This window comes from Nuphar pumila, chromosome 6 (assembly GCF_984573655.1).
Source record: "Nuphar pumila chromosome 6, dmNupPumi1.hap1.1, whole genome shotgun sequence".
Classification (NCBI taxonomy): domain Eukaryota; kingdom Viridiplantae; phylum Streptophyta; class Magnoliopsida; order Nymphaeales; family Nymphaeaceae; genus Nuphar; species Nuphar pumila.
In genome coordinates, this window is record NC_143254.1 from 9,433,952 (window position 1) to 9,461,712 (window position 27,761).

A 27,761-nucleotide genomic window follows, 5' to 3' on the forward strand; every position below is an offset into this window, starting at 1 on the left:
ATTTCCTTTATAGAATAAAATAAGACAATTTTACCAAAATTGTAGTCTAATTATGCTCTCACATGGGGAAGTTTTTGCAAAAAATTTAAAATCATTTTTAAATTTTTTCATACTGAAATGATAGAAGTTCTGTCAAAATTTATAAAAGAATCCTCGAAATTTTCATGTTAAAAAATGGAGAGACTGGCAAATTTTTTGAAACAATTTATGGATTTTCCAAAAAGAAATATAGTATGTGCTGCTCAATTTTTTTAGAAAAAACTATAGATATTATTTTGTAAAAATAGAACAAATGTTGTTTAAACTTTTATAATTAAATTTTAAATTTAAGGCACATTAAATGTTGTTCAAATTTTTGTAACAAAATTAGAAATTGGCTTCTATCAAAAATTTTAAAGTACGCTAAATAGTAATCATTTTGCCTTACTTTAATCCATAAGCCCTCAAGACAATCACATTTTATCGGATCACACAAAGATCAAGGTGAGTTTTATTATCAAAGGCTTATAGTTTTAATGCTAAACACGTTCATGATGCATGTATAATTGGGTTAAAATGTTATTTATGTTTATATACTCTAAACCATGCTCATATACATCAATTATTGTTTTTGCATGCATCAACGAATGTCTGCTCCAATGATAGGATTAAGGGCTAGTCAAACCCTATGGGCTTTGAATTGAAAAACCTAGAGTTTTTATACGGTAAGATATTATGGTCAAGCTCCAAGAGACCTTTAATGTCATTAAATAAATCATTTGATGTGTAACATGTTATTACTTGAAAATTTTAGTTATTGGGATTTTTTGAACACGAGGTGCAAATAGGGCACAAATTGTTTATTGAGTTATATCTACATACAACCTTATATAGTTTGCTTTATAAGTGAGTGTTCATTTTTTTAAAGCAACACTAAATGGGTTGGGTACATATGACCGTAATGTTTGCTCTGGATTGGTATCTAAGTAATTGAGCATTGGTTTTGCCTATATATATGAGGCTCATAAAATGTCTTATAATTATAACTCTTTGGACCCATTCAGATCTTTGTCTACATTGGAAGGGGTAGATGGTACAATCAAGAGCGATATTATTATATTATTGTGTGAGCAAACGCATCCTAGTAGGTCTTTTGTCACTCAGATTAAGAGGCCGAGACTATCAATATATCATAGGTGATAGACCTCACAAACAATAGTTAGTTTGGATGCATCATTATCTTATTTGGCCTTAGCAAGGACTCTTCCCTATCACTGGCCGCCTGATTTAGGATCCGGTTTAATTAGATACTCGGGTAAAATATACTAAAATAATATACCCTTGGAATGCTTTGTCTAAATGCGAATGTCGTGCCCTATGTACCAAGGTAGACAGTAAATATCAAAATAAAGGCCTTATCTCTCACACAAATTAATATGAAAATATGCCTTGTTAATATAACACGTAATAATAATTTCAGTTGCATAATTCCTTATTGAAGCATGCATTTTTATTTATTATATGAATTTAAATGACTAAAATTATGTTTAGTATTTCAATTGACTGAATTTGATAATTACTTACCAGGCTGTCATAAGTCTGACTCCGTTTTATAGAAAAATACAGGCTTAGGTATAGGATACCTTGTACGATAGTGGATGTTATATAGGAGCGGCATCAAGGATCAGAACTTCCAGTATCTGGGGCAGATCTTAGGAATTTTGTTTTTAAATCGTAAGTGTTTAACTATCTGAATACTTTGTGTATATAATGCACAATTCAATTTCATGATGTGATTTGTATACTGTGGTTCTTATAATGTAATTCGCATGAGCTTTTAAACCCCAGTTTTAAAAGTGTTTATACTGTTTATTTAAAAAGAAAATAAAAATTTTATCTTTTCATGCATTTTTCAAGGACTAAAAAATCTGAGAACTAAAAATCCATGAGATTTTGTATATATAATGCATATCACCCCTATAAGGTTAACTTTTTAAAAACTCTCTCTCTCTCCACACACACACACACACACACACACATATATATATATATATATATATATATAGAGAGAGAGAGAGAGAGAGAGAGAGAGAGAGATGTGCACTAGCATTGTGGGTAAGAAAACCCTAGTGAAGAACCTTAATTTTTGATTTTTTTATGTGCATTTGACCCTAACGATGTAATCTATGTATTCTATTAAGTAGAATGAACCTTTGAATCATTTTTCCCAATGTGTATATTGGGTTTTTAGGGTGTTGAAAAAACAAAAAGGTCTAAAATGATATGAAATTTCAATCCCCAACAAATTATTTTTTTTACATAAAAAATAATTGGTTTAAGGACTGATCGCTACTATTTTGATTGTTAAAACACCCATGTTGTCACATTTGATCAAAACAACCACACCTTATAAGTTCCAAGTAAGGTGCCCCTAGCCCACAAGTGTAAACTATATATATAGTAACATGTATCGTCAAACTCCTAAATAGTTTGGCAGTATATAAGATGCAACATGATCATGATTATGCACTCAAATGTGTTTGGTATATCCGACATTAAGGTTTTCATATGTATACGAGCTAATTTAATATTAAATTAGTTGCATTTAACTTTAGATGAATTCAACTTTATTAAAATAACTAAAATATATTTAAAATAATGATTTTTTAAAAAACATGTAGTGACTTTTTTAGGCATCATAAGTCTTTTGAACTTGGAAGGAATTTAAAAGTCAAACACCCTTTTTCAAAAAAAAAAATGAATCTATTAAAGTTATTTTTTACCTAAAAAAGCAATCATGCATTTTTCAAAAATATTATTTATATAAAAATATTATAATCATTTTAACAAAGTTGAATCCATCTAATGTTAAATATAATTAGTTTAATGTTAAATTAACCATCTATATATATAGGTTAATGTATCATTAAACCAATTAAGTTATATAAAAATAATTAGAATACTCTTAAAAATGATATTTTTTAAATGCAAAAATGATGTGAGGTCAAAAAGGTAACTTTTATAACTTCATAGTTATATATATTGTTTAAAAGTGTTGGAATTCCCTTCAAGTTCAAAAGGCATGTATAGATTAGAAAGGTAACCTTGCATTTTAAAAAGTATCATTATTTTAAGAGTGTTTTAGTTATTTATATAAAGTTAAATTCATCTAATATTAAACATAACTCGTTAAACGGTAGATTAACCCCGTATATACCCAATCCAAATACATATTTGATTCTTTCATGATCCAAACCCGAAAATAATATTTGGGATTATTGTCGACGTATAATTATACCTAATATACGGCTACCCCTTCCCCTTGTGTGTCACCCTGCTACTTGTTAGTTGAATCTATTTATGATTCAGATTCGGACTCGAAATTCACTGTCTAGATTCGGATTCGGATTCGGATTCGGATGCCAATCAACCATGATCTGGTCCGTCTCCGATCCGATTATGAGGTAACGCGCACCGTCTTTTTGCAAATAAAGTCTTCCCAGGAACCGCTTCTCACTAAATTCCGATTATAATATTCTTTGCCTTTTTCCATTCCTTCCCTTTTGTTACAGCTCTCGCTTGAACAGAGCAAGCTAGGGTTTCTCTCTCTCGAGTTCCTTCTTCTCTGGCGCTAGGGTTTAGTCTTATACAGAGGGAGAAGGGAGAGGAAGGAAGGGCGATGACGGATAGGCTGACTCGAATCGCGATCGTGAGCTCGGATCGGTGCAAGCCGAAGAAGTGCCGGCAAGAGTGCAAAAAGAGTTGTCCCGTCGTAAAAACTGGTTCGAATTTTCATTTTCTCTTCATTTTTGACGGATTTTGAGGGAATTTTCGTTTTTTGCTTTTTGCTTTTGGATTGGATGCGCTAGAGACGAAACACCTTGTAATTTTCGGGCTGTTTGGTTGATTTTGTATGAGTTCTGCGGAAAAGTTATGTTTTTGTTGATCGAATCGATGATATTTTCAGCTAATTTGTTATATAGATCAAGCTTGACGCATTAAAAAGGAAAATTTTCCTCTCTTGATCGTGCTGGTTTGGCTCGGTCTTGCTATAGCTCCATAGGCTATAGTTAAATATCGTCTTTGTAGGAATCACCATGAATTAGGGTTTTGTTTGTTTAATTGAGTTCATTTCTCCCGAAAGATGAATTTCTCAGTTATGAATCAAAATCTGGTGTTGCCTTTTTTTGAGAGAGAAAATCTAATGTTGTCTTACAGATGTTTACGGATTTGTATGATAGAAACCAAAGGTTTAGGAATTCGTGAGACACAAGTAAGAGGATTTCTCGAATGAAGAGGAAGCAATGTGAACGGGGGCTAGTCTTTGGCATTAGTGCCTGACGTGAAACCAAATATAGAATCCAATAAATTACAGGAATAATTTGGAGGAAATCAACTGAAAAATGAAAAATAGGGAGGGGTGATTATGCGCTGAAGGAAGGAAGCTGGCTTTGATTGAAGCTCATTATCATCATCATCTTCATTGTTATACTTATTGTTGTTGCTGCCGTTGGTGCCTTCGTTGCTTTTGTTATTAATGTTGCTATCATCGTCATTCTTTTCTTTATTAATTCATCAATGGATCTGTAATCTGATATATAGCAAATGAGGGATGTTTGGTAGTAACCAGAGAGGTCAAACCAAATATTGGTGTTAACTTTTAGTTTGGACTTGGAAAGAGAACCGGTAAATTTGTTCAAGCTTGGTGCAAGGAAGATGGGTGTGTGTACAGATGCTGAGCAGATAGAATGTCATTTACCCAGGGAATGCTTAACCAGTACAAGGGGAGTGGAAACTTGATTTCACTCTGTTTGGAGGATCGTGCTTGGTGGGCCAGATTAGTTCCTACTTTGATCAAACACATAATCACCTATATTGCTGATATTTTGAAAACATCATGATAATTTCACAATGAAATGTGAAAACATTTTAAGAGGTAAAGTTTTGTGGACTTTTTAAAATATTCCAGAAAATTAAAATTACCGCAGCAATATCATGATATGTTCACAATATCGTTATTGTAATATCACAATGTTTTATTTTTCCTTAGTTATTTACAATTTAGATATTTTTGTACTATTCAATTTTCCTGTGTTTAAAAAGCTTTCATTAAAAAAACACCATGATATTTCTTATATTTATAGAAGATCCTGTAGTATCATGATCATCACTGATATTTTACTGAGATGAATATTGGTGACCATGATCCATTCTGCATCAAGTCTGTTGTTGACCATGTTCTTAGTGTTGTGATGTATCTCACATAGGCATCTGTATTTGGATTATTTGGGTTGTAGGTCAAAGAATATAAAGCAACTAATTGATATTCATGGCACCACTTGCTTCTGTTTGAGATTATTCATGAAGCTTATATGTTGCTTGAGTATCTAGTTGGCTTTCTCGGAACATGTATTGGATTCTATATTTGGTTAATTATTATTGGTGGGTCTGGAGCATACGACCTGTTTTCTTTTAACATCATAGAGTTTTCAATGGTGGACTTGTTGCTTTCTGTTGTTGTTAGTATCTCCTGCTTATGTAATTCTGCTTATTCTTATGCTTCTTCAGTTTTTGGTAGTTTTTCTGTATCATGTAGTGGTAAACATTTTTTGCTGCTTCTTTTCAGGAAAATTGTGCATTGAGGTCACTCCAGCCTCTAAAATTGCATTCATATCTGAGGAGTTGTGCATTGGATGTGGTATTTGTGTCAAGGTGTGTATGCTTGTTTATCAACCTTGTTTGATGATTCTCCAACTCATATTGCTAGACTTACTAGCTATTTTAAACTGATTTATTTTTTTCCTCCAACGAATGAATAAATGCCCAAAAGATATGGATAATTAGACTTATAGGCTACCCTAAACTAATTTCTTTCTCTCTTTTTTCTTTTCCTCCATTGAATCAAGAAATGCCCATTTGAGGCCATTCAAATCATCAACCTTCCTAAAGATTTGGATAAAGACACAACACATCGATATGGGGCAAACACCTTTAAGCTGCACAGGTTTTTATGTCAATTTTGCTTCTCATTGTGTCACTTATTGCTTTGATAACATGAATTGTAACAGTCAAAATATGCAGGTTGCCGGTTCCTAGACCTGGACAGGTTCTCGGATTGGTTGGAACAAATGGCATTGGAAAATCAACTGCTCTCAAAGTGTTAGCTGGAAAACTGAAGCCTAACTTGGGCCGTTTTAATGTAATGCTTTGTGCTTTAAAGAAAAAGAAAAGGAGAATCCAGTGCTTTAGTTTGGAAAATTAATTGTGACAAGTGAATTTGATTTCTCTGCAGAATCCACCTGATTGGCAGGAAATTTTAACTTATTTCAGAGGCTCAGAACTTCAGAATTATTTTACCCGCATTCTGGAAGACAATCTCAAGGTGCCGTACTTTTGACTGTTATATTTCTGGTGGTTATCACTATCTTCTGATGATTTCTAGTCATCTGCATATGAACCTGTTGGCATTACCTTCCTGAAATTTTATCTATAAAAATAAGCATTGTGACTCTGTAGTTGAAGAATCTTTTGAGCAGTTTATGGGAACATTTATTGAAAAATATGTTTTCTAGTTTATCTAGCAAGCCTCTTGATAGTAGGTGCTTTATATTATAGTTATCTCTAGATGTGGTTCAGCTGACATTCAAGGGTTAAAATCTTGGAATTGGGGATGTTAAAAGGGAAACAAGGAAACTGATGTTCTGTTTGTGTTTCTGTTTTATTGTCACAAGTTCTGATGCACGTGGACTTTTACATGGGCCAGCAGATCTCATGCTTCATTTCATGCTTGTGGTGCATGGTTCATATACTTTTGATGTGTGAGCATATGCATGAGCTTTAGATGCTTATCGTTCATGTGAGGTACACCACGTCAAAATCTATCTCTTGAAGGGTGATCAATGTGTAGGACGATGACCTGGATTGACCTTATTTCTTCTGAATGTGCATGTCATTTTCAGTCAAGAGGACCGTATTCCTGGTCTGCATTGGATCAAGGTCCAAACATGACCTGACAAATCTTTAATTGGACAAGTACAGAGAGCTTAGATGATAGGCTCAGCCTGGGCCTCCACGGACAATCCAGGATCCTCATCCTCTTACTTAGGCTGGTCAGGCCCAGATTGTCCTAGGCCCAGAGGTTGCTTGTGCTTGATCCCCAAACTAATGTATTTCTTGCCATATTTTTTTGTTGGTTTTGGATCTCATGATATCAGCAATTACATAACGAAGTTTGAGGAAGGAAAAAAAAGCCTTGTAGTGATGGTTACTTGTTAACTCTTCAAGTGAATTACTTACAGCAAATGTTTGATATTCCCAAGAACTTTTTGATTTGCATGACCAAAGAACATAGACCTGGGAACTAGGCCCTATGATTAAGAACTTTTCTGTTGGTGTTACATGGAAAATGAGAGAAAGATCTCCTGTTGTAGATATCTCAGAAGGTCAGTTTTCCAGCTTCATACCCTTTGGTAATATTCACCAATTAATTGTCGATTTGCCATAAATAAGAATGGTGATATTGCTGTGAGATTATAGATAGCTAATGAAGTCAGGATACACTGAATTGCTGGATGTATTAACTTTAATGATAATGGAGTAATCCTTTAGCACATTTATGGTTACACCATCAACCTTGTGAATAAACAATGAGGAGGTAATGGAAAAAAATACTAGTTCATTTGCCACCATAATGAGAGTTTTTTCTTTTTCATTTTTTTGGTGATGAAAAAATCTGGGAGGTTAAGGCCCCCTCTGTTGCATAATTATAGTACATGAGGGTTGTCTCTTCCTTTACATTCCAGTTAGTAGGTTTGTCTTTCCACATTGAGTGCTTTCCATCCTTCACGATGTGAACAGTAGACAAACTGAAGGATCTGGGTAACACCAATTAAAGGCGCACATGATCAGCATGGTTGATAGGTGAGAATGGCTCGAATTCCAGGTTATGACGACCTTCTACTACCCTCATCCAGTTGTCCCACTTTTTGTTATTAGAATCTACAAGTATGGGCTCATGGCCAAGAGTCACCATATGAAATAAATTATCAAAAACAGGGAATCTCCAGTGCAATGTGATCCAGTGTTGCATGAAACACACCTGCTACATGGTAGGCACCTTCTTGGATTCTTATTTCAGAGGCTACCACAGTAACTTGATGTCCATGACTGTGTTCCTGTGCAGGTGCCAAAGGCCAGGAACAATACCATACCTTATCCAGCTGTAGACAGCATGTAGGGGGTCTTCATTGCCCTTCATGTAATTCTCTATGCAGGTTTTCCAGATTTCATTCTTAATTTTGCTGATGGAAGGCCAACCCTTCATGGCATATCCTGCTATGAATGACCCAAAATTTTCAGGTGATAATGTGCATAGTTTGATCCCAGCACCTATTTAACCACCTCCATTGGCATGACACCCCAAGCCACCAGATTATTTCCTGTACCAGTCCCTGCCAGGATATTTAACAATGAAAGTTGGTAGGTCTTTTGATCAAGAGTATGAGGCGGTTGGGTCTGGGTCGTGTGTGTGCTTTTGGGAGTTTGTCCTGCGCTATGTAGAGCATAGGGAGCAATTATGGAACCAATTGAGGGGGCACAAACTACAGATGATGCAAGCAACTGACAGACATGATGCGAGGTCTAGCAGCAGAGTGGTATCAGGGCTTGCAGGAGCAGCAATTGAATATGTGAAGTAGTAGAACAAGGGATATTGGCAATGCAACCCTTTAGGATCTGATATACCTCAGGAATGTAGCAGCTGTGTATTGTTTATTCTAATCTTGGCAAGTTAACCTTGTTGACTTCATTCATCCTTAGGGTATAATGATCCTCCCCCCGTTATTTAATTCATTACAGTATATAGTTATACGGATTACAATATGCTCTCTGTTTGTGGACCATGTGTTAGCTGTTTTATTTGTGTGTGTACTCTAGTTCATACATAATTTAAGCATATCTTGTTCCTATAGATTCTTCTTCTTGCTTCACATTTGTTTTGGTTGTTATGAATAGTATGACTTCGTGGTGTGTCTGCCTCTTCATTGCCAAACTAGTAACTTTGCTTTAGGATTTGTAATAATTTTCCTGTTATTGACTCCTCTTACATTAAATAGGCAATCATCAAACCACAATATGTTGATCACATACCAAAAGCAGTCCAAGGGAATGTTGGCCAGGTGCTTGATCAAAAAGACGAAAAGCAGATGAAGGCTGAGCTTTGTGAAAAACTTGAGTTGAATCAGGTTATTGACCGAAATGTTGGGGATTTATCTGGTGGAGAGCTCCAGCGCTTTGCTATTGCAGTAGTTGCAGTTCAGAGTGCAGAAATATATATGTTTGATGAGCCTTCAAGTTATCTTGATGTGAAACAAAGGTTGAAAGCTGCACAAGTAGTTCGGTCATTGCTTAGGCCTAACAGGTATTTCTTTCTTCCAACCAATTCTCATCAACACTTGAGTTTTCTTTCTGTTATAAGTTTAATTGGGGATGAAGTTGTTGAGTGGAATATGACACTTTCATGTGTTTCCTCTTTCAGCTATGTGATTGTGGTTGAACATGACCTTAGTGTCCTAGATTATTTATCAGACTTCATTTGCTGTCTCTATGGGAAGCCCGGAGCATATGGGGTTGTAACACTTCCATTCTCTGTCAGAGAAGGTATTAACATATTCTTATCAGGATTTGTTCCAACTGAGAACCTTCGATTTCGAGATGAATCCCTTACATTCAAGGTAATTAGTCAATTTATACAACTATGGACTATATTTTTTCTTTGATCATTGGTTGTTATTATAACATGCATGTGTTGTAACAGGTTGCAGAGACACCACAGGAAAGCACAGAGGAGCTCCAAACATATGCCAGATACAAATACCCAACCATGACTAAAACTCAGGGAAATTTTAAACTTCGAGTTATTGAAGGTGAATTTACTGATTCCCAGATCATTGTAATGCTGGGGGAAAATGGGACTGGAAAGACAACATTCATCCGAATGCTGGTATAGATTCTTTCTGATTGAACAACCTTTTTCAGAAAATTCTATTTCTATGGTAGATTCGTCTCCATAAATTTGTTCTGTGATGCTTCTTCAGCTTATTTTGGAAATGCACTGATGTTCTCATGCCTGTACTTGGTATCCACTGCAGGCTGGTCTCCTGAAACCTGATACGGTGGAGGGCTCAGACTCCGAACTACCTGAATTCAATGTTTCATACAAACCACAGAAAATAAGCCCAAAATTCCAATCAACTGTCAGGCACTTGCTGCATCAAAAGATTCGGGATTCTTATATGCACCCCCAGTTCGTGTCGGATGTCATGAAGCCACTCCAAATAGAGCAATTAATGGATCAAGAAGTTATTAATCTTTCTGGTGGAGAGTTGCAGAGAGTAGCATTATGTCTATGCCTTGGCAAGGTATGTTTTCTTCTTCATGTGATATTGCATAGTTGTGTATTTTCTCTTTACCCTTTTCTTCATGTTTCTGCAAAAGATTAAGAAAAAAAAGAAAGAAAGGAAGAGCTAACACCTTTCTGGGTTTTCAGATTTTGTGTTTGATAATTTATCTCTACATGTTGGTTGTGTACAATAAAGTATGTATTACATCTGGTTATCCAAATGACTGCAATTTCAATATACTTTCACTTGTTGTTGTAGCAGCCGCAGTAGTAGTAGCAGTCTCTATTTTAAAGGTGATAAAATCTTACAGCTTTGACACCTCTTGCCTAGACAAGTTTTAGAGGCCTGGGCCACTTTAGTAGTAAGTGAGGTCCCCTCTTCTTTTCCAAAGAGTTTAAGCCTCTATGAGAGGCTTGGGCCTCTCATAGAGTTCCTTTTTGAAGCATAGAGTCATGGTCCTTTATGCATCATGATTTATGTTGCATTACTATATGGCTAGCTTTCGCCTCAATTGGCATTGAAGCCCAAGAAAACCATAAAAATCTCACCTATTTCATTGTTAAAAAAGGCAAATAGCATGACAAATGTGATATGTTTTGGACATACCTGTATATTAAGGTTTGTCTGAAAAATATGGTAAGATGGTAAAAGAACATGAAAGACCATGGTTCCTGTTGGCTACAGAAGATGACAAAAAGAAGCAAAAGAGGATGATGATTTTCACTAAAGAATTAATTCTTTAACTAAAGGTAATTTTTCCTTTAGAATTTTTATTCTTATATATTTTAATATAATATTTTGTTTGTTTAATCTATTGCTTTTTAATCTTAGAAAGGTACTTTTTAATCTATGCTTTTGCTCAATCACAAATCAACACAGCAGAAGCATGATGGAATTGAAAATTAAGCCGTAGCCAAATTTCACCTGATGATCTGTATGCTACACTGCAATCCTCTAAATGCCTCTAAATGTTCTTCGGTGACTACCTGCTCCATATGAAGCTGGTAGAAAAGCAATCTTCAAGTCCAAGATAGTTAAGAAGCTAGACTAATGTCAGTTCTCAGGCAACTAGGTTTTTTCATGTTAAGATGCCACAGGTATAAATATGTAGTCCAATACCAAGTGCCTAGAACATTGTTACTATCTATTGGACAGGACCTAGAATGTCCTTGGGATAGATCAATCATGTTTTTTAATTACTATATATATATATATACAGAGAGAGAGAGAGAGAGAGAGAGAGAGAGAGAGAGAGAGAGAGAGAGAGAGAGAGAGAGAGAGACTTATGCCTCAAGGCTTACATCTCATTCATATTTTTCAAGAACATCTCATTATGTCTCACGCCTTTAAAAACCTTGGTATCAGGAATTAGGAATGCCAGTGCCATTACTCTTACAACTACTACTAGTAGCATTAGCATTAGCATTAGCATTAGCATTATGGTGAGATGAAAAAAAGTTGTTTAAGCATACCCAAAGTAAAATAATGCATCCAACCAAAGTGCCCCTGATAGACAAACTCATGATGGTGATGCTTTAAGCAATCCTTTGACGACAATCTTTCCATTTGTGTTTGAGCAGATGTAACACCCTCCTGTTTCTTGCATAGGTGATCTGCTACCCTCCTTGTACTTTGTTCTTTATCTTCAAAAGCTGTGTAGTTCTCTTTGTTTGAGAAAGATTAACTTTTGTGGGGAGTCCTGGGTGTTGCTTTTCACCCTAGTGGTGAAGCACGAGTTGCTTAGGATCCTCCATAGTGTTTCTATTTTCTGCCCTGAATTTTATGGTGGAATTTTGTCTCACATATAGTCTAAGCACCTGTTTACTTGCTTTGAGTTGATTTTAGCATTTTAGGATAGAGCGTGAACCTATGTCACACGGACTCGGCTCCAAGGTCGCCGCACCTGCGTCGACACGCACCGACACGGGTGCGGACACGGGTGCGGCTCGGACTCGGTCAACCCGACCCTGGGTGTGGTCAACGCACCCAGGGTCATTTTGGTCCATTTTTTGAATTTTTTTTTTTTTGAATTTTTTTTTTAAATTTTCTGGGCTACAGCTGTAAGGAAAAAAACCCATCACAACTAAAAAACCTGTACACTTTCAAGTTTTAAGTACAGAATGGGCACAACTCAAGTTTTTGTGGTTTTTTCCTGTATGAAGAAAGTGAATTATTACAGTGTATGAAGAAAGTGCCCAAAAGTGAATTATTCCTGTATGAAGAAAGTGTACAGAATGCCTTCACAACTCATCACCTGTCCCCTAATGGGCACAACTTTGACCGAGTCTTATATATATATATTTTTATTTTTTTTTAATATATATATAGCCGAGTCCCCGTGTCCAAAATTTTTGAAATTGCGCCGCACCCGTGTCGCACCCGCACCCATGTGACATAGGCGTGAACTGTAATCCCTAGAGGCTCGACTTCGGAGGTCTGTTAGGTGATAGAATGGGACAACTTTATTTTCTACCATTTTGCTCCTTGTGAACAAGGCTTGAATGCCCCTTGATGGCCTCAAGTTGGTGTGGGAGCATGTTATTAGACCTATTTATCATTGCATGGTAGTGCTTCAAGGAAGCGAGACATCTAATGGTGCAAAAATGCAAATTTTGTTTGCCAAGGGATACCGGTTAAGAGTGTTACGGACCCTTTCCTGCTTCGAGTCCGACCAACCAGATTCGCTCCAGCCAGGACCTGCCTAGCTGGAGTCCTATGCAGGCTGGGACTCTGGCGTGATGCCCCTGTAACGAAACAACAAGTGCACAAATACAATGCCATGAAGTGGCTACAAGGGTGCACACTCACAAGCACAAGAGCCACTAATGGGCCAAATACAAAGAATCACTAAGGGCTAATCTCACAAACTCTCAAAAGAGGGCAACACATAAAAAATAACAATGTTTAATCAACTATGCTTGGCAACAAGCATTAATTTACAAGGGGAAGGAGTGCCTTTAAACAGGCACTCCATGTACCAAGGGGCTGGCCTTAACAGCTAGTTGGTCTGCACCCAATGCTGTCCAGCATTAATTACAAGAACAAAAAATAAAAAGAAATAAAAATATTAATTACAAGAACAAAAAATAAAAAGAAATAAAAATAAGAGGTTGTCAGTCCCCGGTGGACCGTCACCTGTCACAAGGTGAAATTACTGAAATGCCCCTAAGGGATATTTCAGTTTACATACGCATTAGAAGATATATATATTTTAACAGCCCCTCAGAGTCCTCTTTAGGCTGAAAACTGTGTATTTTTACCCTTTTGCCTTTTTGTAAATCTATAAAGAAATGTACTTAGCTTAAGTATTTAATAATGAAGTTTACTCAGAGATTTCTTTAAGCTTCGTTATTGGTTCATGTTCTTGTTCTACGAGGAAACGTATTTCTCCCTTGTATCTCTTCTATGCCCGTCATCGATTCGGATTTTCTCCCTCCCTTGCCGTTGAACACCCCCCCCCCCCGTCCACCTCACGCTTCCCTGTGTAGCCGACCAGAAGAGATGTCTCTCTCTCTCAATGTTTTCCGCCCTTCCTACTCGTGGTGCATCCTCTCTTTGGAGTCGTGCCTCACGTCCAACTTGCCGAAATCCTTAGGATCATTCTCCGTGGGAGTTTGGGTCCTAACAAGTGGTATCAGACCACCGTTCTCGAGAACCATGCCGATCAACCAACCAGAAGGACCTTCGGCAGCAAGGGCCCAAGCCTTTCACAACTCCGCACAATAGATCCAACAACAATTAACGGCGATGTGCATCACCCCAAGATCTCTCCTCTGATCATTCTAATGAATTCATATCGACATCATGTTTTTTGATTTGCGTACTTTCAAATTATTTTTGGGAAGGATCGGTACTTTCAGAACCCCGACCTTTGGTGACCTGACCCAACTTTCAAAAATCAAGCCAAATTTTTGCATGTCTTTGGGAAGGATCAATACAGGCCTGTATCTCAGTCCGAATTTTCAAAAATCATTCTGACCCTCTTACAGTCCCAGAAAAATCCCCTAAAACCACCGTAGTTAGCCCTAACTATCCTGAACCTAACCCAATTTTCAGATCGAAAAAATCATATCTCGATCTATAGATATCGTCGTTTTATCGAAACCTGTCAGATACAACGTTTGGATCTTGACAACTTAACGTTTTAAACTTCAAAAAATTTCCTAGGCCTGATCATAGATCCATAAATCCTTAAATTGTTAACCTAAGAACGTATATCTCTTAGCTTTCAAACCCAATTTAAAAATCTCAAAAATCCATTCGGTTCGCTGAGTTCTGGTATGATCTTTGGAACCTGTTAGAACCCAGAAAACTGACTAAACTTGTAACGTCATGACGTAACACAAAAATAAATTAATCCCAATCTTTAAAAACCTTGAAAATTATCTAAAAAATAATTTTACATTCATAATACCCCAAACCAGACGATCAAACCCAAAGCCTCCCTTAAATCTTAGCCTACACCTCTGCACCACCCGAACTTCGGACCATCAACATTATGTCCTGAAGGCAAACAACACTTGACTTGGAGGGTGCAATCAAGATGGATTCATTGTTGTGCAAGATAGACGATGCCTTATGGGATATGGTGGAGGAGCTACGCGAATCCGCAGAGCAAAGGAAAAGAATGAATCTGGACGGGACCATGTGAAGATTGTCAGAGAATGGATCTAGTTCTCCATGATTTGAATCTAGCGTCATTCTTTGAAGAAGGCATGGATGAAGCACAACCCCCCAATGCCCGTTGTAGGTGCATTGAAATGCATCAATAGCTCAATTTAGTTGTAGGCAGAATGAGTGTTGATATGACCTTGTCGGTAACAAGACCTTTCTTAAGACCTAAATCCAATTCAAGAAGATTTTGATCTAAACTCATGTCTTGAATATAAGTCTCCTATATTGAGCCCTCCAAAACCCACCGTGGATCCTCATATTCTTATCCCTGAAAACCTTAAAATTGATCTAAACCCGAGATTGTTAAATCCAATCCCAAAACCTCCCCATGCCCAATTTTCAGACCAAATTCAAATCCTTCTTAAACCCATATTATCCAACCCAAATGTGCTCCATACTTTCAACTTATCTAGACCAAATCAAGTTCCTTCAAAATTGATTTATAATTTGTCTCAACCAGTCACTCCAAATCCGTTTGACTTTTTACTTTGGAAGCCTCTTACATGGCTTCAGTTGGATCAGAAAGAATGTTTATGGCTTCAATACACATTTTTGGATTGATCCTGCTTGGTCTATTCAGTTTATAGAGTAGCTCGAGATCCAGTTCCATATTGTGGACCCATGACCCACAAGGTGGAACAAGATTGGAAAAGAGGAGGATTGGCTAACAACTAAGTGCCCTCTTATTAATCTATAAATAGATGTACTTAGCTTAAGTATTTAATAATGAAGTTTATTTAGAAATGTTTCTAAGCTTTGTTCTCTCTAGGGTGAGAATTGTGTTCTTGTTCTCTGAGGGAAGGTATTTCTCCCTCACCTCTCTTCTATGCCCGTCATTGACCGTCGACCCTTCATCCACCTCATGTTTCACTGTGTAGCCGACCAGGAGAGACGACTCTCTCTCTCTCCCTCAACGTTGCATGCCCCTCCTGCTCGTGGTGCGCGCTTCTCTCTCTGGAGTTGTGCCTCATGTCCAACTCGCCGAAATTTGTAGGATTGTTCTCTATGCGAGTTCGGGTACTAGCAGAGTCTGTTGCAGTTAGGCAGATATGAGTTTATTGCTTTCATATCCTTTCCCTATTATGTGCAATTCTATTCATTAAAAATAATAAATAGGTCAAGTACAGAAAAAATTGTGAGCCTAGGATTCTATATTTCCATGCTGTTTCTTTTGGTGCTGCCATACGAGCCTTGTTGGCTTAGGGGGGGGGGGGGGCTTTGTTTTTTTTGTGGGCATTATTGTTTTCTATTGATGAATAGTAAAAGGTTGCACTTTGGAACCAAAAGGCAGACATGGTTATGTAGACAGTAATGCTTGTACTTGCATAAATGTGTATTTACCATATGGTTATGCTCTAGAGACATCAACTGAACATTTTTTCTCTCTTTAAACATGGGAAGCTTCCTGTAGATCAGTTATTGGTTCATTGTTTCTGTGAATTGCTCAATGTCACTACTATTTTCCATGTGCTGCTTTATTAAATAGCTCTTAATCACATGCAGCCTGCGGATATCTATCTGATTGACGAGCCAAGTGCATATCTGGACTCAGAGCAGCGTATAGTGGCTTCAAAAGTCATAAAGAGATTCATCCTTCATGCCAAGAAGACTGCTTTTGTCGTTGAGCATGACTTCATAATGGCAACATACCTTGCAGACAGAGTGATCGTCTATGAAGGAACACCATCCATGGATTGTGTTTCCAATTCTCCCCAGTCCTTGTTGACAGGGATGAATCTCTTCTTGTCGGTAGGTAAATCAGTCTCTTGTTTACTTGTGAAGGGTTTAGTATGAGGTGGTTTGTCATTCTATGAAAAAATTGTGCAGCATCTGGACATTACGTTTAGGCGCGATCCAACCAACTATAGGCCCCGCATAAACAAACTAGATTCTACCAAAGACAGGGAACAGAAGTTTGCTGGTTCCTATTACTACCTTGATGATTGAAGCAGCTTCTGGCATTGGTCTGGTAAATTTCTGCAGGTGATTATGTGGTAAGTTTGTCACTTTGGTTGCTTCCTTCTCCTGTACAGTGTCTTGAAACTTTTTCCATTCAGCTTTGGTGTGGTGTGTTCATCAGGACTTTAATCGCGAATTGTCTGCTGATTGTAGACTTTGTTCAAGTACGTATTCTGCGTACTTGATGGTTATGCAGGCCGCTTGGCAAAGAGGTCAAATTTATGGCACTTGATTAATTTTCTTAACAAAATTAGCGTAGCAATTATTTTAACTTTTGTTTTTTGCATGCAGATAGGCGAGATCTTGAAGGATGTTCAGTTGAAAATTTCTTCGCCATTATGTACACTTTTGAAGGCATTTGTTTAGGTGTTCTCTAGATGCTTGTCCTGTGCCTGAGTGCAGGGGCAAACCACGAGTTTTGGTTGTCCAATGAGTTGAAATTATTGAAATCTTCATGTGAGAATCATGTATCCTGCTCCAAAATTATTTTGCTCCGAGCCTTTATACCTCGTTCTTTTGCCTTTTTCTGTTTCGTGTGTGTGTGTGTGTGTGGTGGTTTTAATTCAGCTACCAAACCCGCAATTCTCAAATGGAAAAGCAATGGCAGAGAGCATCACTTCAACAATAACAGAATTGAGGGAAACAAATAAGAAGAAATGCCCCCAACTAATTAAAAAAAAAAACAGAACAAACCAGTGGGCAGGAATTGCCGAAATTCAAAATTTGGGTTACAAGCTCTGAACCATAGGAAGAATATAAGGACAGGATAAAATAAACGAAACCCATCATCCATCTTGGCATAAAAACATCAACCTATCCTCCAATCACCCATAGTATTCCACAAAAAGCACCAATGCAAGACTTGGCTTCCTTGGAGATGAACCCTGAACTGAAACAACTAAACCCAACCTCAACCTGAACAAACAATTCCATCCCTACAACCGAAGCAAAACCAAGCAAGCCTCATCCAACAGCTGAGGCAGTCACTTACTGAACTGAATGGAATGTCTGGAAGGTGCATAAATTGTGGTAGAAAGAATACCCTGCTCTTTTCATTCCAGAGAGAGAGAGAGAGTCTCAAAGGAGGGGGCAGAGAGTGAAGGATATTATGGACAAGGGGAGCGAGCAAAGAAGGGAATGCTGGGCCAACCCAACCCATGGTAAATAGTTGTGAGTAAAGTGTTGTCCTAACAAAGTTGGCTATTTGCAGTTTTGGTCATGGAGCAAATTTTGAAGAATTGCGGGTATTTTAGAAAAACACGTCATTTTTACTATACGGATTATTTTTTGAATATTCAATTCCTATCCCACGACTAACTTGATGGATATGTGTGTGGGCCCAACTCTCAGTTCCCAGAGATATTTAGTTCTCACGTGAGACGTAGCGAGGAATGGAGCAAAAAGAATTATGTCCTTTGACATAGGACGTGTTCCATCCTTTGTCAACCCCAGTTGTCCAATTGAAGCCTATGGACGGTGAGGATCAGTCCACATCCAAGTGACAATGTGAACCAATCTTAAAATGTAACATTCCACCCTAGTTTCCTAAGGTATAGGCCTTAATTTTACTTTAAATATAGTGATTAATATAAAAATCAAACCTAGGTCCTTATTTGTCTAAGTGCTGTTAATGGTGTAAAAAGCAATAATAACTAAATTACGAAAGATTTCCTTTTGAACTTTTTACGCAAAGTAATAACATGTACAACTAAATTTTTAAAAATGTAAGACCAGATAAATACTTAGATTTCAAGAGGTGCAATCTTGGACCCAAACACAAATTTTAAAATTTGTACTTGAACCCTAAACTTTTTAACCTTCAAGAATTTAATTTTTAAAATATTTTTAATGAATTGAAATAAGAGAGTATTTGCCTATTTACATGTAATGCCTTAAGTAAATGGATAATACAAATTAAATAAATGTAAATGAGTACATCTAATGCCTTAAGTAAATGGATAATAAAAATGAAATAAATGTAAACGAAGACATTTACTTACATATAAATAAGTATGAAGGCTGAAGGTGAAATGGTCATTTCAGCCCTAGCCTCCCAACCGACCTATTCTCCTGTTTTTTACACCTTAAGGAGTATGAAAAGACGAGAGGGGGGAGGGAAGAAGAGGGCTAAGGAGTAAGGGAGTCACATGTCGGCCTGAGGAACTTCGCGCCAAGCAAGTGATTAGTTTTAGCTATAGTTATAGTAATTAAAATTTTAATTTATTTTTATAAGTCTTTAATTTCATTTTTAATAATTAGATTTTCTTAAATTAGTTTTGTAATTAATTATAGTTTTGATGATTAAGGTTAGGCCTGCCTTAGTTATTGCAGGCAATTGAATTAGGTGGTTTATAGTTTTTTAAATGTTCAGAAAAATTCATGTTTCCTATAAATTACATATTTTCAAAGTAACTCTTACAAACCAAACATTTGATTATGCTTTTGTGTTTTCTAAAACTTATTAATTTTTTAAATATCACAAGATTTTATTATTATTAAATATAATTTTACCTCTTTTAAATTGGTATTATAAAATTGTTCCAAAAAGCTAGTAGATTTAAGTTAAACATGTTATCTAAAACTATTTTGAAAAGCTATCAGATTTTAGTTAAAATAGTTTTTTGAAGTTGTTTTGAAAGGCCATCAAATTTTCTAAATGAAAAATGATCGAGTTTAAAAGAAAGCTCACTCTCACATATTTTATGTGAATTTAGCAAATTTTTTATGCAAGATAACAACTATTTGCGAGGTTTGGAGGTTCGAGTTAAAAAAAATGCAGTTTTTTTATATGCATTTTTTAATTTTTTTATGAAGAAACTCAGGTATTTGTGCAGTTTGGAGGTTCAAGTTTGAAGGACATTTCACGATTTTTTTATATGACATTGTTATATTTTTTATGCAAAGTAACTCAGTTATTTGCGCAGTTTGTCAGTTTGAGTTTCAAAGAAAGTTTGTAGATTTATTATTCAAAATTTATAAATTTTTTATGCAAAGTAACTTGAGTATTTGCGATGTTTCGAGGCTCGAGTTAAAAAGAAACTTACCAAATTGTTTATGCAAATTTAGTATTTTTTTTATGCGAAGTAACTCAAGTATTTGCAAAGTTTCAAGGTTCGAGTTTAAAGGAAAGTTCACTATTTTTTAATTCAAGTTCGCATGTTTTTATACAAATTTCAAATTTCATAAATTTTAATTATGATGTAAATCACGTATACTTCATAGGTTTGCATTTTTTACCTTTTAATAGTTTATTCGAATAAAAAAATGAGAGTGAATCCAATTTACAAATGGATCAAATTAACAGTGAATCAAATTTATAATGATAGCGAATCAAATTTACAATGAATAAAAAAATCACAGTTAATTAAAATTATAGTGAATCAAATTAATTATATTTGTTAACAAATGAACCTGCTCATAAAGTCATTCATTTCATTAATTTGTCAATGAATCAAATTTAAAATGAATCAAATTGAATTATTTCATTAACAAATGAGCATGCTCAAACAATCATTTATTTTAATTACCCAGTGAGGTGATGTTATCTCCTTTGAACTTGCATCGACATATTTTGGGGAAGTTAAGCTTGTGTTGTCATGTGACTTCTCATAAAAAGTTCGATTTTCACAGTGCGTTAGCATCAAATACTTCTTCAATTTTTAGAGTGAGTTGCTTTGAACTGCATAGAAGGTTTGCGATGAAAGAAAAAGTTAACCAAAAAACACCAACACATTTCAGGCAAAGGTTTGTCTTGAGAATAGCTGTAATGAAACTGACTGCTTAGACCAGTCATTTGCGTGTAATGTGTTGGTGCATTTTTGTTACCTTTTTTTTTTCTTTCATCGCAGACCGTCCGCAGAGTTCAAACCAACTCGCTTTGAAAATTGGCCGAGTATCCACTCTAATACACTGTAAAAATCAGATTGTGTATGAGATGAGTCACACGACAATACAAACTTAACTTTCCCTAAACTTGTTGATGCAAGTTCAAAGGTGGCAGTAATACCTCACAAGGGCATCACTCCCAGTATTTAACTACCGCCCTTCACTCCAACACACGATAGCCTCCCCTTCATCCGCCTCACAAACCTACATACAGGTGACGTCAAACTAGAGAGAGAGCGATAAGTATTCCAATTATTTTGATTTCTTGTCTTATGCTAACAATAAGAGCTCCTTTTTATAGGCCAAGGAAGGCTTCATAAAAGCTTTAAAAATTACAAAATGTTTTATAAATAAAATTGTAAAGTCCCAAAAGGCTCAACTTTAATTTTGGTTAGAGCATTGAAAAGGGGAGGTCAACTAGTCGACCTTATCTCCTTGTGCACGTTCACCTAGAGCATTGAAGATTCATGTAAAATTATTTAATTCAGATATGTTTGATGAACTTTAAAACTTTTAAACTCGATCATCCAAACATCACAAATACCTGAGTTTCCTTGCAAAAAAAAATGTTAAATTCACATAAAAAACATGCAAAATTTCATTTAAACTAAAATCGATAAACTGCACAAATACCTAAGTTACTTCACATAAAAAATATAATATCGCATAAAAAAACTATGAAATTTCTTTTAAACTCAATCTTTAAAACCTCACAAATACTTGAGTTACTTCACATTAAAAATTCTCAAAAAGTGCATAAAAATATGTAAATTTTCTTTCAAACTCAAAATGACAAATTGCGTAAATACTTGAGTTACTTTACATAAAAAAAGTAATTACTTTGCATAAAAAATTATAAAATTTCTTTTAAACTCAAGCCTCAAAACATCACATATGAAGGAAATTCACACCAAAAATTATAAGTGTGAGAGCTAAATAGGTCATAAAAATAATAGTATTTGTGATTTTGGACAACTTACAAATTTTAAAATTTATATAACTTTTAAGAAAATATGTCATTTTGGTCGTATAGTACGATCATTTTTTTTTTTCTAAATTGCTTAAAAAGTAATTAGCTATGTCTTTATGAATGTAGGATAAAACCCATCACTTGACTAAGCTGTCAAGATTAGTTCCACATGGTTGGTAGGAGCTGTCAATGCATGTCTCCTTGTGGGGATGTTGCAAATTCAAAACCCCAGTGGTACGTTGAATAATAACCGGTGAGGGTATGTTTATCCCTGCTGGTCTTTCAAAAAATAATGAAACCCATCCTTTGACTTTGTACTCCCAGTTGAACATAACCTGTGGTTGGTTATATATAGCTTGACCTAATTGGATCTGTCATTGATGAGACTTACATTGGAGTTTTGATCCATTTATGGATTTGTTGGTATTTGCGATGATATTGAAAGTCTTTAACAGGTAAATTATGCATGGATCACGAATATGAATGATATGAGAGAGACAAAAGAAAGGAAGATGCAAAAGGGGAGGAAAGCTTTTTTTTTTACAAAGAAAGTTGGGGTTAGGTTGTCCCCTACCAGTCATACAATTATACCATAAAGATTCAAACTTGCAACGTCCCAACACAAAGTGGCATGCACTAATTGCTCCTGCCACACAAGTGGAGCCTTTGTTGGTAAGGGGGAGGAAAGATTAATGAAACGATGACTTATATTATAGCGATGTTGGATAGCCGCAAGGAGTTGGCTTATAAAATGAAGTGCAGACAAGCGTTGTTTGATCAAGTGTTCTTTACCGTAGAGTGTAGCACTACCAAGGAAAAAAGCTCTCCATTCTATTGGTGATATTCACTCTTGTGATTATTGTTGAAAGGGGCTCAAGCAAGAGAGTTTGATTACCTTTCAATTTGTCAAAATGATTTTAATGGTTTTAGAGATAAAAATCGCACTTGCAAAGGTATTTTGGGTGGATATGGTTTATAAAAGTTTTTTTCTATGTCGAGAAACCCTCATCAAAGCTAATAAAACACTAGGTGGGGTTCCATGACCCATCTCTAAATGTAACAACCACAACTGATCATCGTAAAAAGTTATTTTTTTAAAACAATTGCGAAAACCAAAACCTAAGGATCTAGGGGCTCACAAACTTAACAACTTCTGAACCACAAGTGATATTTATATTGAACCAACCAACGAATAACCAACTTTATTAAATAATAAATAAATAGCATAGAATAGAATTAAAATAATGAATATAATCCAGAGCTACACTATCAAAAAATATCAACACTAGTCATGCAACCTTGTAGGCTCCTTGTGGCAATAATCCCTATCACTAATCTCTAGGTTTTGAGAAAAAACATTTGAAATATTGGGTAAAAACTAACGATTCTTTTTATGAATTCATCTAAAAATCCAAATAGGCAAGAAAGAGCTTAAATAAAATACACGCTAGATATTCAGAGGAATATAAGAATAACCAATCTCATAGTTCATTTATCATTCAAGTATTTAACAAGTATCATGCAATAACAATTTCTCATATGAAACAAAACAAGCAATAATGCATGAACTAATGCAGAACAGTAAAGATGCATGATTTAATACACATGTATGAATAAATTATTAAGTTATTATGAGAGTTCTCTTATGCATTCATGTCTCTATTAAATACACACAAGTTTTAGTTCAACTTTTTATTAAACCAGCAGATACTCAAAACGGGCACTGTATCGACCCCAACTCATCCCTATGAAAAGTGTTTTTTTTAAATAAATGCGAAAACCAACACTTAAGGATCTGGGGCTTCACGGACTTAATAACTTCCAAACCACGAGTGATCTTTACATTAAACCAACCAATGAATAACTAACTCTATTAATCAATAAATAAATGTCGTAGAACAGAAGTATAGAATATAATCCAGAACCATATTGTCAAGAAAAATAACAGAAATAAGTCACACGATCTCGCAGACTCCCTGTGACAGTCATCCCCATCACTTAACTCTAGGTCTTGAGAAAACATTGAAAATACTGGGTAAGAATTAAAGATTCTTTATATGAATTCCTCTAAAAACCCAAATAGGCAAGAAAGAGCATAAATCAAATTCATGCAAGACATTAAGAGGAATATAAGAATAGCAATCTCACTACTCATTTACCATTCAAGCATTTAAAAACAAGTATCATGCAATAACATCCTCTCACGTGAAATAGAACAAGTAAACATGAACTAATGTTAACTAGTAAAATATATGATTCAATGCACATGCATGAATGAATTATTAAATTATTAGCAGAGTTCTCTTTTGCATGCATGTCCCTATTAAATGCATACAAGTTTAGTTCCACTTTTTATTAAACTTATGAATACTCAAAATAGGCACAACAATTCGTAAAGTCTAAGTTAGATTCCCAGTTGTAGCTTAATACACAATTTGTGTTTTATTATTGGGTTCAACACTTATCCCTCGATCAATATCAGGAATCAATATAATCCATCAAAACATTTGAAATCAACATCTAATGTCGAGACACTAGGAAAATCAACATCCATTACTATCACTTTCTTGGTATACCAATAATAACAGTTGTGTCTATAACACAACCCTAGGCAAAGTGGCTAAAAACTCTTTAAAACCGTGTCTGGGAGGCGAACCATCATATCAGGTTCAGAAATACAAACACACACAAAGTTTTAGTATCATAACGGTTTTTTCAAAACCACCATCTAGGATTCTCACACTACGGAAGGGACATCCAAGAACAAAAATATTAATTACATTGTTTAATTTTTTTATGTTTTTTATAAAAGTCAAGTATTTTATACAGGAACCGTTTTGCAAATCAACATGTAAAACCCAACACAGGACCTGACGCGTTATAATTTTAATAATGCAATTAAATTAGAAAGCCAATAATTTCAAAATGAATTTTGCAATGCATAGCACAAATTTTTGAGCAACACATGCTCCTAGCCCACACAACCTACAGTGGTTCACATATGAGCACTGATGCATCTTATGCAAAATTCTTAGTGAACATGCACACAAATAGCTATTCAAACATGTTCACTAAGAACATTCATTTATACATAACAAGAATGTACATATAAAACAATTTGCATATGCATGCGAATAAATGCTTTCAACATACGTTTTCATGATCTATTTTATGCATAAGCTCTCAAACATGCACATAATCATATTTATGCAAACATCAAAATAAAATTTAGAATTTCCAATGTGTATGACATGCACAACTGCAAGTTGATTAAATCAAAATCATATTCATGCATCATTTCAAAAAGGATGCACACATCAATATTAAATGTGCACCTGATCAAATTCATGTACTAGTTAACTATGCAGAAATTCCTTATCAAGCCAATAACTACGGTTAATCCATTCACATGGTCAAATTTATGTACATGAGTCGGTTAATGTTGAAATTACATATTTTCAACATGTTGGCTAAAACCCAATATTACTTTCATACCAGCCTCTACTAGGCGCAGACGGATCCATGTACATGATTAAGAGCATGTCCATGGGTCGGCCAGACCATAAAGCATGTATATATGAGCCTGCACGTTATGTTGGCTGCATACATACATCAATAAAACTGAACCTTATGTAGATGCATAAACAAGTAATTCAAACCATTGCATTGTAATGTGTTAGCATGTAATTCAAAAACATGGTATTCTGATCCATGAACATAACGAACCAAGTTTGAATAAGGCCCAACAATATTCAGCTGTACATGTATGTAACATAACTGATTTGAATCAAACATTGAAAGAATACATACCTGACAAATCTGAACTAGATCTGCCCGAGTATCCACTCGACAGATTTTTACCAGATTTGCGTGTTTAAATAAACAACGAGTCTGACAGATTTGTGCCCTTATGCATACCACAAGATCTGGTCTGATTTGCCAACATATACAGGTCGACAGACCTGCCCAGATCTGTCTACATGCATGAGCATATAAATCTAAACCATAACTATATTTAGGATTATGACAAAAGAAGATATTCATTAGCCATTACAAACATGGCAAATCTGAACCAGATATGTTATGTTTGAGGAATCGCCAAACGTTGACCATAGCATATGTTTACAAGTTAACACATATGCAAGTATGGTCCAAGCACCAAAAAAATATGTGTAGAGTTTAAAACAATCAACCAACATACAACATAAAAATAAGTTTCAAATTGATGATGACAGCAGCCCTAATAACAACATTAATAATGTTTTGGAATGCCACCAAACATGACAACATCAACATAAATTATAAACAACTCTTAAAAACAAACTCATTCAATATGACAGCTCTAAATACACATTTAATATGACAACATTAAAAACACATTTGAATGCATATACATACAATTGGATAGATCTAAATCGTAATCCAGAAAAATGTTATATTCAGCAGGTCCATACCAGATCTGCCTAGTTCATACACTTGACAGATCTTATTCGAATCAGTGTGCCTAAACGTGGCGAATCTAGCCAGGTCTGCATGTATGTAAAATAAACAGGTCTTGTCAAATTTGCGTACACACAAATATATCAACAGATTTAGACCATATTTGCATGCTTATGTATTCGATAGATCTGTCCACATGTATAGTCGACAAATTTGTCAAGATCTGCCCACATGTACATGTAGTATATTTTTCTAGATTTGTATACCTGTGAAATTAAGCACATTTGTCCAGTTTTAAGAAGTCGGCAAATCTGAACATAGGAATATATATATATATATATATATATATATATATATATATATATATATATTACATGGCATGAACAATAATAGGATCACTAAATCTGATTTTGTTTCATCCATTTGTATTTTTGCTATGCATATACAAGAAAACCGAAAATCGACATGCCCATTCTTGGGTGAACACTCATCAAATCTAAACATGCAATAAACTATACATGAATTCAAGAGATTGACAGGCATAATTCAAGTTTTTTGTACATAATAAAAATTGATATAAAAGAATAAATCTGCACACACACACACACACACACACACACACACACACACACACACACACACACACACACATATATATATATATATATATATATATATATATATATATATATATATACATAAAATTAGATCTTTTTTTTTTCACTAAAATATTATATAAACTTGATCTAAGCTATTTTTCTTCGTTCGAATCAATAGAGGAGCCTGTACCTTCGATTGAAGACAAAAAAGAGCAAAAAAACTTCATCGGATGATCGAAACAAAAAGAGATCCTCCTTCCTTCTTCTCCTTCTTCTTTTCTTTTATTTTTCTCTCTTTTTTCTTTTCCCTTCTTCCTTCTATTTTTTTTAAGTCTTATATACATAGTGGGCTCCTCTAGAGGGTGACAACCCTCTAGAGTTTCCCATTTGGTTAGGGATATAGTTCTACTAGTGTAGAACTCTATCTCTAACCTCTTTTCTCCTTTTTCTTTGCTACTTTTTTATTTAATTATATTTTTACTATTTTGCTTTAACCATATTTGGGCTTTTCTAGACGGTGACGCCCTCCTTCTAAAATCTCTACAGAATAGGTAGACTTCTAAAATGTAGAACTCTCTCATATTCAAAATAATTTTTTAGAGTTTATTAATTTTTAATATTTAATTAAATATTTAATAAATAATAAAGTTTCAAAAAGTTTCAGAGGGTATCTTCTCTCTCTGGGAGTCCTTTCTACTTAGAATTTCACTAAATTTAACTTATATATTGAATTTAAAACTTTTAATTGGTTGGACTTGAATTTCGGATATGAATTAAGATATAATATCCAAACCCATATCCAAAATCTATATGGGTCTCAACCTGGATAGAACTTAATTAATATGGGTCGTGGAC

The 27,761-nt window shown here is 35.2% G+C and overlaps 1 protein-coding gene across 4 annotated transcripts; it reads left to right on the forward strand.

Moving 5' to 3' along the window:
* The first annotated feature begins 3,546 nt into the window (after positions 1-3,546).
* Positions 3,547-17,518, forward strand: LOC149833885 (ABC transporter E family member 2-like). Of its 4 annotated transcripts, XR_016432483.1 has the most exons (13): positions 3,553-3,761; positions 5,606-5,691; positions 5,886-5,983; positions 6,061-6,178; positions 6,272-6,361; positions 9,093-9,397; positions 9,515-9,710; positions 9,794-9,979; positions 10,128-10,397; positions 16,557-16,802; positions 16,881-17,047; positions 17,134-17,224; positions 17,304-17,518. XR_016432483.1 is itself a non-coding variant. In XM_090009884.1 (12 exons), the coding sequence occupies exons 1-11, from the start codon at positions 3,659-3,661 to the stop codon at positions 16,998-17,000; spliced, it is 1,818 nt and encodes a 605-aa protein (XP_089866010.1). In that variant the 5' UTR covers positions 3,555-3,658; the 3' UTR covers positions 17,001-17,047; positions 17,304-17,518. The 4 variants fall into 4 exon arrangements, 1 of the variants encoding a protein (XP_089866010.1); XM_090009884.1 differs by lacking the exon at positions 17,134-17,224 and having other exon boundaries at positions 3,555-3,761; XR_016432485.1 differs by lacking the exon at positions 5,886-5,983 and having other exon boundaries at positions 3,605-3,761; positions 6,048-6,178.
* The last annotated feature ends 10,243 nt before the right edge of the window (positions 17,519-27,761 follow it).